Source organism: Bidens hawaiensis, unplaced genomic scaffold (genome assembly GCF_021521415.1).
Source record: "Bidens hawaiensis isolate Kalapana, Puna unplaced genomic scaffold, B.hawaiensis_p1.1 tig00001093_1, whole genome shotgun sequence".
Taxonomy (NCBI): domain Eukaryota; kingdom Viridiplantae; phylum Streptophyta; class Magnoliopsida; order Asterales; family Asteraceae; genus Bidens; species Bidens hawaiensis.
In genome coordinates, this window is record NW_027491064.1 from 333,392 (window position 1) to 348,156 (window position 14,765).

The 14,765-nt window shown below is 34.8% G+C and overlaps 2 protein-coding genes and 1 pseudogene across 3 annotated transcripts; 1 reads left to right on the top strand and 2 right to left on the bottom strand.

Moving 5' to 3' along the window:
* Positions 1-479: 479 nt before the first annotated feature.
* LOC143559554 (root allergen protein-like) lies at positions 480-1,436 on the bottom strand (annotated as a pseudogene). Its single transcript, XR_013139958.1, has 2 exons — positions 1,096-1,436; positions 480-835 (listed from the first exon to the last, which is right to left on the bottom strand). The product of XR_013139958.1 is annotated as a root allergen protein-like (transcript).
* Positions 1,437-4,759: 3,323 nt separating this feature from the next.
* Positions 4,760-6,631, top strand: LOC143559980 (calmodulin-7-like). Its single transcript, XM_077048393.1, has 2 exons — positions 4,760-4,926; positions 6,005-6,631. Exons 1-2 carry the CDS (start codon positions 4,851-4,853, stop codon positions 6,376-6,378), a joined length of 450 nt encoding a protein of 149 aa, XP_076904508.1. The 5' UTR covers positions 4,760-4,850; the 3' UTR covers positions 6,379-6,631.
* Positions 6,632-8,918: 2,287 nt separating this feature from the next.
* Positions 8,919-13,695, bottom strand: LOC143559988 (BTB/POZ and MATH domain-containing protein 4-like). The gene is made up of 4 exons (XM_077048402.1): positions 13,283-13,695; positions 11,611-11,953; positions 11,251-11,518; positions 8,919-9,411 (listed from the first exon to the last, which is right to left on the bottom strand). Exons 1-4 carry the CDS (start codon positions 13,669-13,671, stop codon positions 9,212-9,214), a joined length of 1,200 nt encoding a protein of 399 aa, XP_076904517.1. The 5' UTR covers positions 13,672-13,695; the 3' UTR covers positions 8,919-9,211.
* Between the last annotated feature and the right edge of the window lie 1,070 nt (positions 13,696-14,765).

Here is a 14,765-nt window from a genome sequence, read left to right on the forward strand (position 1 = left end):
CGACCAAAACCTATATTTTTTCATGTCGGGTTTCGACGTATACCCTTACTAAGAACCTTTGAGAGTAATGGGTAACAACTAACACGTATGTAAGAAATTGTCAACGCTTCGCTAATAATTCTCTAACCTTAATTTTAGTAATTTACTTCTCTTTTACTTTCTTTGATCATGCTATTTACTATTTATCAAACTTTCGAGCAATCATCGATGGGCCAAAAGGCAAGGGATGGGCCAAAAGTTAGTTGTACGGATACCTTATTGTAATTGAAATAAATATGACTCCAATGATCAAGCAATCATCGATGGGCCAAAAGGCAAGGGGGAGGATGTGTTGATTGAATGGGTGGGTGTCTTGCATGTCTTGAAAATATATTAGACTCAACTAAAGTTTATAGATGAAATAATATATCATATCAACCAGAAACTTGATGCATCAATACTCAATAGTAACAACATTACAAAGAAGGCACTAGGAAAAAAAAAACACCATAGTGAAAGAATTTCATATCAAATGAATCAATACATTAGCACAAGATATATTAATAAGTCTCAGGATGTGCAACCCCATAAGCCTCAATAGTTTTGTAAGTTTTCTCATATAATTCTTTTACAAAGTTAAGAATATCCGCAGAAGGTTTATCATCTCCTTTGCAATTATAGACGACTATCTGTTTGAACACGCTTCCTCCGTCAGCAGAAGGTACAGTTGTAACATAATGGTCAATGGAGTCTAATATACCCATCAAATAGTCGCCTTCAAAAAACGTGTAGTTACAACTAAAGTTGCCTGCATCAATTGTGCCTTGCTTATACTTCCCACTTGTGAATGGAACACCTGGGTTAAACAATTTTATGTTTAAAAGGTATATATAATATAATGAATCATATTTGACAGAAAATATGTGCCTCCCACACAAACTTTCTTTAATTAGGTCAACACTCATATATATATTTGCAAAAGTTAATAAATAAATAAATAAATAAATAAAAATTCTAGTTATCAGACCGGGTGTAGTAGATTAACGTCCACATGTCAGAGCCACACGGTTGCGGTGTTAATCCGCTTCACCCAGCCTTATAAGTAATGATTCTTACCATCGCCAAATGTGAAAAGCCTTGTTGTTCCAACACCTCCATCGCCTTCAACCGTCTTGATGGACTTGAAAACTTGAGGGTTGACTTAAGGTGCAATAATATGAAAATCGTTGAAAACCTTAAAGACTGTCTCGCGGGAAAATGGGGAAGTAACTTCAATCTCAATGCTTACTCTATTCATTATTAACTAGTTTTGATTGAAATTATATGATCAATGAAAATGAAATTGTTCAGATTTTATTTGGATGATTGTAAAGTTATAGGGTGGAAAGTGGAAACACACCAACTTTGACCGACTTTTCTATTTTGGAATAATATAACGCGTATATCATTTTATTATATATTAAATGATTTTTTTAATGTTTAAGTTAACTCATTAAAAAGGGTAGAATGTGATGTGAACAGTGTTTAAATTGGTTTGATGTGGGGTGTAAAATAATTTTATTAACATGCAAAGATGTAAATTATAAGCTCTCGGTACAAAACAAATGTTACCCGGCACAATTATGACTTATAAGCCCAATTTCGATAAAAAAGAAATTTCGAATGAGATTCAAGTAGGTTTTTAATTACGAGCTATTTAACAAATTGATGTATATTACACCAAAGGTATTAAATACTAAAATAATGTATTTTTAACGGCAAATTTCATTATAAAGAATCATACTTAGCAACCGACTATCCATATAGAAAGACCAAATCACATATTACATAATAAAAAATAAATTTACACCAACCACCTCATTCACCCAAATATAGAGAATTCTTTTTGGCTTAATACTTTAGCCATATGAAGCTCATGTATTTAATTTCTTTCACGTTGCGTTTGATGTATGTCCTATTATGGGTGAAGATTGCTCGTTCAGGACTTTCAGAAAACACAACAAGGCGAGAGAATCACAACATCAACTGCCTTTTTTTTGTTTTACCAAACCCAGCTGCATATTCCGATGAACCCTCATGAATTAAGAAGGTGTATATAGATGGGATTTGAACAACAATTAGATACAAAATGCCAAATCAGAAACGTTGCGTCACACAAAATAAGTTGAATCTCAACAAAATTCTAGATAGTTGTCATACAAAGGGAAAATATTAATAGGGACATTTCTCCAAGCAACGGTGCCTAAAGTTGGAATGCAACCCTTTTAGGCTCTCGTTGCAAAGATGTTGACTTTGTAGGGAATCCATCTACACCAACGAAGTAAGAGTTCAAGATTGATGAATGGTGACAGTGGGAGCTTCACATAACCCCACCTACAATTAAATCTATTTTCTAATATATAAAAAATGCTATGATAAACTTATAAAGAAATTACTATTTATTTATTTATTTATTTATTTTAATCTACTTAAAAAACAATTAAACCTTTATAATTATTAGATAGATATATTAATTATGCATGATACAAATATATATTATCATAAATTTGGTACTAGTAAATCAAACCATTCTATAAATTACATTGTTTTATCAAAAGGTAAGGGCACATACTACAATTCTTGAAAAATCACATAATAACTAGTTATTTCCAACCTTTAAAAATCGGGGTTTTTTAGTGATTCTCAACCAAAGTCTATTTACCTAAGACCAAATATTAACAAAAGGTGTCAATGGACCCTAAAAACCTTCATTTATTATGTTTGTAAATGGTTGAAATTCAATAGTTTCATATTCCTAGTCGGTTGAGATAAGAAAATTCATATATGTGCTATTAATGGGGATTTAACCTAATTTGACTAAATGGTGTGGGGTAGGGGCCGTTTAGGCATAGCATGTTCCTTTTTTAGGAGGGTAAATAGATTGAAATGTTACCAAAATGTACAAGAACCAAAGGAATGAGTATAAGAACTACACGAGGATGAATATTTGTACTTCTTCTTTCAAATGAATTAACGGTTCAAGCTAAGAACTTATAATGGTCATAATCCCTTTTGAGCACACATTCAAGGTCATATGAAATCTAACTCTAAAACGAATTTTAGAAATTGTAACATAAAACTGTGAACTGTGTGTTAAACCTTGAAATTATCACATTAATATACAATCACTTGTAGGAAGTCAACTGGAGAGGGAAGCCTACACTTTAGGACTTTAAAGATGGTAGAGATCATCATTTTACAAAGTTGTGGTAGAGATCACCATAACGTCTCTGTATAGACCACTAATATTTTCGCACTTTCATTAAAGTGATCTCTTCTTTTTTTTCCTTACTAGTTAAAGATAATGTGACATCCAAAATTTATCGCTAGTTTTGAAAATGTTTATCAGAGATTAAAAAAAAAGTATCACATATATTGACATCTTCATTAGAATATTTTCATTGAAGTTTAACTTGAGAACTTTGTTGCCATTAATTTCTATCGTCTAAGATAGTTCAAAACCAAGGTAATTTATTATATTATTTGTTTGGTATTGTACAAAAGAATGTTCCGTTTGACCGACTCAGACTTGTACAAAGTCATCACTAATATACATGTTTAAAACTTATTAGTATTAACCAAGTAAGCGTACACTCAATTATCAATCCATAAAAAAAGAGTGTCACAACTCACAAGAATACCATATCTCAATACGTGCATAGTCCATTGTATACTGGGTATAACTTACCGACTAATGTATCGCCAATGAACTGTAGTAGATATGAGTGTATGAGTGTCATCCTACGACGTATAATACTAATGAGGAGTGTATAATATGTTGCCTAGTGTCCATACAGTTGTATAGTAATCCAAACATATTTTAAAGCGACTAGATAAGGCATTTTTAGGAGTTCTTTTTTCCTTAAAAAAGTTTACAAAATTTTGTTCTTATAGTATAATACTTAATACATTTACTAAGGGGGAGTTTTTTAAGAGGTAAAAATGGTTTTTTTAGTCACTAACGTTACACTCAATCCATATTTAATGACATAAGTTTTATTTATTGTATTTTATTTCATTTATTTATTTCATATTTAATGACATAAGTTTTATTTATTTTTAGTTATCTTTACTACTATAAAAAATAGGTGGGCAAATTGCGTAAATTTATCTTACTAAGCGAAAAAACGACAGCGACCAGGGTCACCCTCAGTTCCCATTATACTTCGCCCCTTGTAGGCAAAAAACTGGTTACCAACCCGACTTGAAAATCAAGCAGATTCAGTTTGAAACCGATTATGTATAACTCCATCGGGAACCAATTGAAACTGTAGGTTCAGAACCAGTTCATAATTTTCTTTACCAAAACCGGTTAATCAAACCCAACCCAGCTAAAATCAGTAAAAAACGATCTTAATCCAAACCCAAACCGATCGTAGACCAGTCAGGTTACCGGTTTCAACCCGAATGAAAACCGATCATAAACCGGTTTTGACTTTTAATTAACCAAACCGAACCAGTTTAGCTTAGCGTTTGAAACATGTTTATGCACCTCTAGTACAAAATACATTTTATATTATGATAAACAGCAATCATAACATTAAATCAGATGCAACACCAGCTTTCCCGTCACAATAAAACAAAATGGACTAAAGTGGAAAGGTTAGTAAAAGTAAAGGGCTAATCGAACCCACCACCACAAAGAAAAGGAAAAAGAAAAAAAAAAGCGAAATAAAATCAAATGACAATATAGTAATAACGTCGTGGGAGGATGGATCTGATACTTCTCGGACCACTCTTATATATATACACCTCCACACCTCATAATAATAATATTATTATTATCATTACCACACTCGTTGAGTTGTATCTCCTTATTATTCAATTCAACAATGGCCGATCAGCTTACCGATGATCAGATCTCTGAATTCAAGGAAGCCTTCAGCTTATTCGACAAAGATGGAGATGGTCAGTTTTTTTATTATTATTATTATTATTATTTTGGGTTAAAAATTTGATCTTTCTGTTGTTGTGTGTGATTAGTTATCTGGGTTTGGTGATTGAATGTGTTATGATTTAGAAATGGGTTTTAGGATCGGTGTATTGGGTTTGATTATTTTAGATCTGGGTTGATTTTTGGTATTTGTGTTGGTTGACTTTTGGTGTTTTTAGGGCAATTTGACGTGTGACAAATTTGAGGTTAATTTGGAGTTGTTTTTGATTTGTGGTATGTGGGATGGATAGGATATAAGTGGGTAGTGTGATGAAGTTGAAGGTGAAAATGGTCCGGTATCGGTTTCGTGTCAGATCTGTTTGGTTTATAAGTATGCTTGTTTTAAGGACTGTATATTTGCTAGAATAGATCACTTTGGTTTCATGACTGTGTTTTTTGCTTATGTTCTTGATGGTTTATTCAGTTTTGTGACAAATTTTTCAGCTTCGGTTTTGGACGAGAAGTATGAATGTTTGAGTTTGAAGGCTAATAATAACTTTGATCTGGTTTTAGTAGATTTGAGGTTACCGTATCGTCTTGTTCTTTTGGTAAAGGTTTGGAAAGTGAGCTGATTTGGATTAGTGCATCTCATGAGTCATGGGCTAATAGTTAATACACAGCCCAAATCAACTATATTTGACTCGTTGACGTCTTAGCTAAATTTGTTTGTTTGGCCCGCTTATGTTTATAACACTGCCCATATCAACTGAATTTTGACCTATTGTTGTTTTAGCTAAATTTGTTTATGTTTGGCCGATTTAAGTTAAAACATAGCCAAAGTTAACTAAATTTGACCTGTTGTTTGCGCTATATTTGTTTTTGTTTGGCCCATTTGAGTCAAAACACAACCCAAATCAAACAAATTTGACATTTTGTTCTCGTTTGGCCCATTTAAGTTAATGCACATCCCAAATAGATTAAATTTGACCCGCTGTCATTTTAGCTAAATTCGTTTTAAGTTAAAACGCATCCGGAATCAACTATGTTTGACCTGTTAACCTTAACTGAATAGACTTTTAGTACCGCATGTTATTAACAATAATGTTTTTGCAGGTTGCATCACCACCAAGGAACTTGGAACCGTTATGAGGTCACTTGGACAAAACCCAACCGAAGCTGAACTTCAAGATATGATTAATGAGGTGGACGCTGATGGCAATGGTACCATTGATTTCCCGGAGTTTCTCAATCTGATGGCCCGCAAGATGAAAGACACTGATTCCGAGGAGGAACTCAAGGAAGCTTTCAGGGTCTTTGATAAGGACCAAAACGGTTTCATTTCTGCAGCCGAGCTCCGCCATGTCATGACTAATCTTGGCGAGAAGTTGACCGATGAGGAAGTTGATGAGATGATCCGTGAGGCGGATGTGGACGGTGATGGTCAGATCAACTATGAGGAGTTTGTTAAAGTCATGATGGGTAAGTGATGATTTTTAATTTGGAATTTGGGTTTAAAAAAGATGAATTTGTTTTGTGGTTTTGATTTGTTTTCCTGTGTTTAGTGTTTGTGTTTAGTGTTTGTTTGGGTGCTTTTGGTTTCTACTTGTTTTATTTGTATTTTGGTGAGTAGGTTGAGTTAGTTCTCTCTTTTTTTTTTTTTTTTCTTATTGGGTATAAACCTAGAACAATTTGGAATATTTTGCTTCTTTTTTAATCAATTGAGTTGTTCTTTGTTATTGCCTTTTATGTCATGGTGTTTTTTTAAGATATGATTATCAGTCTAAAAGGAGTAAAATGTAGGTATAAATTGTTGATTTCAGAATATTTTGTTGCTGATTTCAGTTTCCATTCATAAATGTCTTTAAAATGTTGTAAATTATGACAATCTTGCAGATAATAAACGCACAAAATTTTTTTTTACAAATAAGTTAATTTTCAATAAAAGTGTTAAAACTAAACGGCACCAAACTCACTCGATCAGTTGAATGTTTGTTAGACCACCCCCTATGGGGGTATCTTTGATGGCTTTAATGGGCGTCCTTGGGTGCAGAATACATCAAGGGACGTCCAAACGATCGGCGCCTTTGTGTGAATGTGGCCCCCCCTCAACGGCTACATTAATGTTAACTAAAATTTCTTTTAATTATTTTCTATATGATACATACCACATTTCTATTTTTTACTCAAATAACAATGACCCTCATGACCCTTTCTATGCCGACCAACATCGACCCGCAATGCCTCCAACCATGCAACCATTTCCCAACGATATGTTGTATCGAATGCCAATGCCGTTTATGCATCCGCCAACCCAAACACCCCAAACCCAAATACCTGAAACCCAAGTAGATGAACCGCAAGTTCCTCGCAAACGAAGTCGTAAAAAGAAGGTTGATTCCGGTCAAACAACTACCGAAAGGGTTGAAAGAAAAAAGTGGGAAGATGATGAGAAAGCGGCGTTGGCGCAAGCGTGAATCGACTCATTCGAAGACTCGATTGAAGGTAAATCATCAAATTATCTATATATATCATTTTTTTTGTTTACTAATACTAAGCTTTTATATGTATCGTAGGTGACGGTAAACACATCACGGTATTTTGGGAAGAAATACGTACTAAGTTCTTTGATATAATGGGTCGAGGTCGCTACCGAGGGGATGATTCTCTCCAACAAATGGAAGGCAATGCTAAAAATATGAACAACTTCTCCAAAATTCATAATCGCATTACAAACAATAAAGGAAGCGGCATGAACGATGTCAACCAGACTTGCTTAAAACAATACAAGTCCCTTAATGGTCACGATTTCGGTATGTTGGAAATTTGGAGGAAATGCACGAGCTCGCCAAAGTGGCATCGAACCCCGACATCTTCACCGCGAACGTCCAAGTGGTCAAAGACAACGTCTACTTCGGCCAATCAATCATTGTCTCAAGCCGGGTCGGATGCTCGTTTTCAATTTAACTTAAACGAGATTGATCTCGATTTTCTTTTTAATGAATCGGATGAGTTGCCATGTCCGGTAGGAAGAGAAAGGGCCAAGGCGGCGGCTAGAGGTGGGGGATCTTCGTCTAGAACGACATCCTCGATGAGTTACGATGTGAGCGCGTGTTTTGACAACTTGGGGCTTGCACTTAAAGAGTTTGCCGATGCGAAAAAAAAACTCAAAAATGAACTCAAGATAATGCATGAAGAAAGAAAAGCGATGCATGCGAATGCAAAGTCATGCATGAAGAAAGAAAGAAAACTAACTCGGAGCGGCAACGAGAAAAAGGATTTCAAGCTCCTCGCAAAGGATCTCTCGCATCTAGATGGGCCCACACGGGCGTTTTTGAAGAGAAAAAAAAGCAAGGATAATGGCAAAATACGCAAACGAGGACGAATATTAGTTATATTTTTTTTTATTTGTATTTTATGCTTTTTTTTATTTATATGTTTTTAAGTTTAATGTAGTTTGATTTTTATTGTTATTGTATTTAATAAATTTGTTGATTTTTTGGTTTCATAAGAAAAATAAAAATTAAAGGGGCTCAAAGCCCCTCACCATGGAGGGGCATCTTTAGGTGAGGCTTTGATGCCCCCCAGTGCCTACGTGACCCTGACGTGACACTGTGAAGGGGCATCAAAGTCCCCTCAAGGATGGTCTTATTGGATTTTATAGAACAAATGCATTGTCCGGAACCAAAAGCTTCAAGTTCAGATTCTTCAGTAAGCTTTTAACAATGATTAAGACCAAAAATACCAATATAACCAACCATATTCAGTATTGTAGGCCAATTTATTGAAGGCCTAAACATTTAAAATTCTAATGTAAAACTAGAAACCAACCCAAAGCCTAGCAAAACCCATACATAAAACCAAAACCAAAAGAACTAAACTGATTGATTTCCTAAAACCGAAACTTAGTTTCGGCTTTGGCCATGATTAATGATAACTAAATTGTCGACCCCAAAGGAAACGTTTCCAACTTTATCTATTTACCTCTATTTGTATGTCATCAAACAAATCATGCATTCATGTCACAACAATGCCCTGCTTCTAGTCTACTTTTGAACATCTAGTGCGATATAATTAATGTGTGACCTTAACAGCCAATTTAGCGTGCACACACGTGCGTGCACGAAATAAACTGGAATCATCAAGCCAAAATATTGAAACCCATTGGTGGATTGAGAAACCTACTCATTGCACCTACATGACAAGTATTATACACATCTTCATCATCAGAACTACAACAAAACCTTCATAACATACAACAACAAAACCTCTATAACATACAACTCAACAACACTTTTGTTCTGCATAGCTACAAGAAAATCATCAAGTCCTTTGTCTTACTCTCCTGCTATTATTTGCATCTCCACCATCTGAAAGCTGAGCACAGACAGTCTCAGTTTCACCGCCACCACCACCGCCACTGCTATAGCCATCTTCACAGCTAGCCACCGTCTTCAGAATCTCAGACTGCAATGATGGGTGGTTGGTTTTCAGATATTCAAACCCGTCTGATTGCATAACAGCTGCCATTTGTAACAGAAATTTAATAAGAACGCGTCAATGACGTCGGATGTGGTATTTAAACTATTTATAAGTACCAGTAAATAGTATTATTTTTTTAAAATATGATTAAAGTTGGGCTTGCGCCACATAATATCTGATGTGGATTTAAATTATTTCTAAAAATAATTTAAAAAAAAAACATTTTTTTTCAAATACAAAAGTTAGGTGTATGCCCACAAGATATCTGATGTGGTATTTAAAGTATTTTTAAATACAATTAAAAGAGATCACTTATTCAAATATCTGGATGTTTTTTTTTTCTGTTTTTCTTCACATAATATATGATTTTTTTGTATATATCCCATCTGACGTGGCGGGTGGCATGGCATCAACTACAGCTACATCAGCAATTTAGTTAAAATGATATTTAGATATTTATTGTTAAAATCCTAATAAATTTTAAGTTTTCTGTTTTGAGCCTAATTTAAAGTTAGTTGCTAATATCTGCAAGAACTGCAAAGTTTGTTTCTGTTTCATACATTTGACCCAATTAAAAAACAGCAATATGAGGCTATTTTTACTTGTTTGACATATTCCCCTTATGTCTAATATTTCTTTATTTGATATAAAAAGCTAAAGCACAACCCAAATCAGCTCATGCAAAGATAACAACAACAACCATACCAGTAAATCCCACAAATAGTCAAAGCTATCAGTAGGGTATGAGGAGATGAGGAGACTGGGATGTAGGCAAACCTTTCCTCTACCCCTAGGGATAGAGAGGCTGCTAGTGGCTAAGTCATTATGTTTTAAACATTATATATACATATTGTTTTTATATAAAATTTATATATAAATTTTTTTTAAAAAAAATCCGGACCTATTGGGGTGTCGGGCCGGGGTCCGTCGACCACCCAGCCCTCCCTTATAGTCGGCCCTGCTATAGTTGTACACTTGTACAAATAGGAACTAAAACCATAATAATACGCTCAAGAGTCAAGCCGCATATATTGTTCATGCAATTAGTTCTTAAATTTATCTTCATTATATTTAGGATAACCTTATTTTCAGTAGGAACGGATTTGCTATTCAAAATAGGGTAGCGACACAGCTTGTCCCACTTACCTGACTCTCTATTGTAATTGGTTCATTTTATTTGTTTTAATATTGGAATGGTTAAAATTTATCTTCTTATTTGTATGTAATTTCAGAAAGTGAAAATAAGACTCCGTGCAATCTTGTACACATAGCGAGACCCCTGCTCCAAAGCAAGCAACATAACAGTAAAACAAGTAGACTATAAAGTAGAAATTTAAAAATGTGTAATAGTTATTGCTAAAAAACAATAAGAAATATACAAGTAAAAATAAAAATAAAAACAAACAAAATAAATAAATAAAAATAGATAAGAATAAAGATAAAAACAAATAAATAAATAAATAAATAAAAAATAACTAAATAAATAAATAAATAAAAATAGATGATAATAAAAATATAATAATTAATAATAATAAAGAATACCAAGTATGTTAAGTTACGACCATAGGACATATTTCTAACCAAAAAAACTATACCCAACCCCTAAAAGTCTTTTAACCTTAATCCTACGTCTCCAAGAAATCCTATCATCAACCATATCCTCAGAGAGGTGCAGGTCTATAAAATCATGCCTAATAGTCTCATCCCAAATCAATTTGGGTCTACCTCTACTCCTCATGCAAAGATAAACGAGTCACTATTGCCACATGGCACCTCCAGTGTCTAGTAATTCATACAAGTATTTTACAAGTAAGTTATATATTATAGGTCAATTTAACCCTTCTCCTATGTCAACATGTGATATCATGATGATAGCATACCTGCAAGGTTTTCTGAAGCAAATCTAAGGCAAATAGCTTTGAGTTCCATAGCATGATTAGTATCTGCGATTGCTAGAATTCGGCCAACTGAATTTACAGATATATCCTTGCAGATAAGAGACTCACACATTCGTTTGAGTCTACACAAATCATACTCATCAGCAGCAGCTAACAACTTGGCTGATAGTGTATCCGCCACATGGGATTCACTAGAAGCCGCCAACTCATCTTCATTAATTTCATCACTGTAAATGAAGTGAAGCATAGCCTGTTTCACATCAACCAAACTTTAAAAAGTTAGAAAATTGTAATCTAAATCTTAAAATAAAAAATAAATATATAGGAGGTTGTATGCATTACCTTAAAAACCCTAGGCTCCATATCAGTAATAACAATCTCATGGTCATCTTCATCTTGATCAAAAAAGTTGGACCGGAAAACATGGGATCTAGTAGCCAATACCAACTTATGTGCATGGAATGTTTCACCAGCCACATTGAATATCACATCTGAACCTTCCATGTTATCAAGCAGCATACCAAAATTTGATCCAATATCAGATTCTGGGACTTGAATTGAATGTAACCTCGGGCAATGTGTTGCAGAAACCACCACTCCCACAGTGCAATTTACTTTCAAACAGTCATCTTTGAGATAATCAGAGGTTTCAAGTAATGCTCGCCTGTAAAAACGCTTGTAGCCCCTGCGTAAGTACAAGTGAATTTCATTTTAAATTTCAAGATGAGTTATAGCAACATAGACTTCAACCTGAGGGATCCAACATAGACTTGGAGAAATTTAAAAGTCGTTTAAGTCAAACATGATGCAAGTTCGTTAACACAAAACTATAAATGTTGCTCGTTCTTCCAAAAGTAACAAACTTTAATACACAAAATAACTAAAGAAAGTGAAGGCTGTGAATTAGAAAAGGCACAAGTTAGATGAAAATGTCAAAAAGGCCATTGTCTGTAATTTTTTCAATTAAAGGTCCCCTAATGTACCTTCAATACTTGTGTAGACAGCTTACAAGTAAATAAAATCTATTTTAAATCAACAACTTAATCTCTATAAACAAACCAAGCCCATAAATATAAAGAGAGGAGCCTATAAAGCAATGTCAAATAAATTATGCAAACATCTCCTGTTTCATCTTATCTTATACAAAAAAATCTTTCCAAAGCAGTGTGTCACCGTCACACAAGATACATCCTAGTATAGCATAAGAACTAACTAAGAACTCAAAAGCATACCACAACCAAATACACAATCCATTTACATAACTCATCTAAATGACCAAGAGGATATGCATTAATGGCATTTAGCCAATACAAAGGCCAATTATTAAGTTTAATAAGGAAGAAAAAAACTAAGCTTGGTTATAAATGTAATATCACAAATCACTAAGTGATACCAAGAACATATACCTCTAAAAAGTCCAAACAAGCCCATTGATTAACAAAGGACCCAACACAACAATTTTTATGTAAGCAAAGTTCTGCCCATTATCCAGTGCATCAATCGAAGAAAAGGAAACAGAATAGGCCAAGATTTCAAACTAATTTCTTGATGATAAACCCTAATAACCATTAAACAGCCTAAAAATAACTATACTATAACAAAAAAAAAACAGAATGAAATAAACTCAAACTAATTCAGAGCTCAAAAGCTTACCACAGCCAAATATACAATCCATTTACATAACTCATCTAAACGACCACCGAGAGAATACGCATTAATAGCATTTAGCTAATACAAAGGTCAATTATTAGGTCCTATAAGAAAAAAAAACTAATCTTGATTAGAAAGTTATATCACAAATCACTAAGTGATTTTCAAAACATATGCCTCTAAACAAGACCACTGATCAACAAAAAAACCAAGTATAGATGAAACTTATTAATATTAATAAGTTATTAATAATAAAACCCTAATAACCATTAAACAACCTAAAATAGCTAGATTAAAACAAGGGGTGAGCAATAACCGAACCATTAACCAAAAACCAACGAAATCGAACCGTTAAAAGCCTCACCACATGCTGCCTCGATACTTCAACGTATAGGGACCGCTCTCCAACGCCCGATCAAAATGACTATGCACCTTATGCTTCCCCTTGCCACTCTGATCCATGAGAGTCAACTCAAACAAGGCCCTGACATCGGATCCCTCACTCGTAAGGGCGATAAACAACGAGACGTAAGTGGAATTGTCTTCGGGGTTCTTGCCATCGGGGTAAAAGTAGACCGCCCATTGGTAGCCTCCAACATTAAAACTGTCACTGGCAATATGTTTACCTATCCCCATGCCTTTGCCTAAGGAGTAGCCTTGGATTATGAACTGGTGTGACCCGTTTACGGTTTCGGTTACGGATCGGGAGCTTGTCGGTGGGTCTGGAACTGGGATCTTGTTGGTTTCTGACATTATTATTATTGTTGGGGGAATTAGATGACAGATTTGATGGGTGGAATTTGGGATTGAATTGGTGAAGATGGTGATGGGGTTTTGGTTGTGTTGAATGGTGTCTTTGAAGGGAAGAAGCTTTGGAGCTGTAAAAATATGGTTTTTATCCTTCTCACTGTACAGGGCTAAATTTTTGTAAACTAAATGATTAATTTTATGTTTTTAACAAACAGTTGGTTATTTTTTTAAAGGAAAAGCAGTTGGTTGTTGATTGTTGGAGGCCTGGAGCATTCATAATCCTAATCACTTTTCACCAAATAAGACGTTAGGCTGAGGGGTGTGGGGCTCTAACGGGGGCGCGAGTGGGGGCTCCAGCCAATAATATTGTGACGTGTGGCAGAGAGAGAAACTGGATAAGATGGGTGTTGGAGCCCCCGCTGGAGCCCCTGGCCCTGGTGTGGAGGGGCTCCAGCAGGGGCTCCAGCGGATTTTTTTTTTATTTTTTTATAAATATATTCAAAAAACGTATTATTAAAAAAACTCATAAATTATTAAAAAAAAACACACATTAAAAAAAAACATATATAAAAAAAAGTTTTTAAAAAAAAGTTTGGAAGATGGGTTGATTTTGGGTTTTTTTTTGAAGTTGTTGTAATTGTTTTATGTGATTTTGGGTGTGGTAATTGTTTTATGTGATCTTGGGTTTATATATAGGAAGAACACTTTTTTTTTATTAAATTAAAGAGCCCAACGGCTCATTTCTCATGTCCCAACGGCTCTTTCACGTCTCCCAATGTCCCTTTACGCCTACAGGTCCCGCGAACCACCTTGCGCCTGCTTTGAATTCCGTGCTCGCGCCCCTCTCACGCCCCTCTCGCGCCCCGGTGATGTGGTGCTCGCGCCTGGGGGCGCGAGCGGAGGGGCTCTCGCGCCCCCGCTGAAGCCCCACACCCCTCAGCCTTAATATTGACACATTGAATATAAGGATGGAATAATAGGTGGGAATAAGTATGAGCTTATCTTATTTCTATAATTTTATTAAAAAAATCTATATTTTTCTCTCTCTCTAATATTTTTTATACATTTATCACTATAATTTTCTTTCTCGTATACTC

What these genes read in the sequence shown, in the direction of transcription:
- LOC143559980 (XM_077048393.1), top strand. Translation starts at nt 4,851, where the DNA reads ATGGCCGATCAGCTTACCGATGATCAGATCTCTGAATTCAAGGAAGCC. An exon ending in ATTCGACAAAGATGGAGATG is followed by an intron (nt 4,927 to 6,004) that starts GTCAGTTTTTTT and finishes ATGTTTTTGCAG; the next exon opens with GTTGCATCACCACCAAGGAA.
- LOC143559988 (XM_077048402.1), bottom strand. Translation starts at nt 13,671, where the DNA reads ATGTCAGAAACCAACAAGATCCCAGTTCCAGACCCACCGACAAGCTCC. An exon ending in AAGTATCGAGGCAGCATGTG is followed by an intron (nt 11,954 to 13,282) that starts GTGAGGCTTTTA and finishes GTACTTACGCAG; the next exon opens with GGGCTACAAGCGTTTTTACA. An exon ending in TGCTTCAGAAAACCTTGCAG is followed by an intron (nt 9,412 to 11,250) that starts GTATGCTATCAT and finishes TACAAATGGCAG; the next exon opens with CTGTTATGCAATCAGACGGG.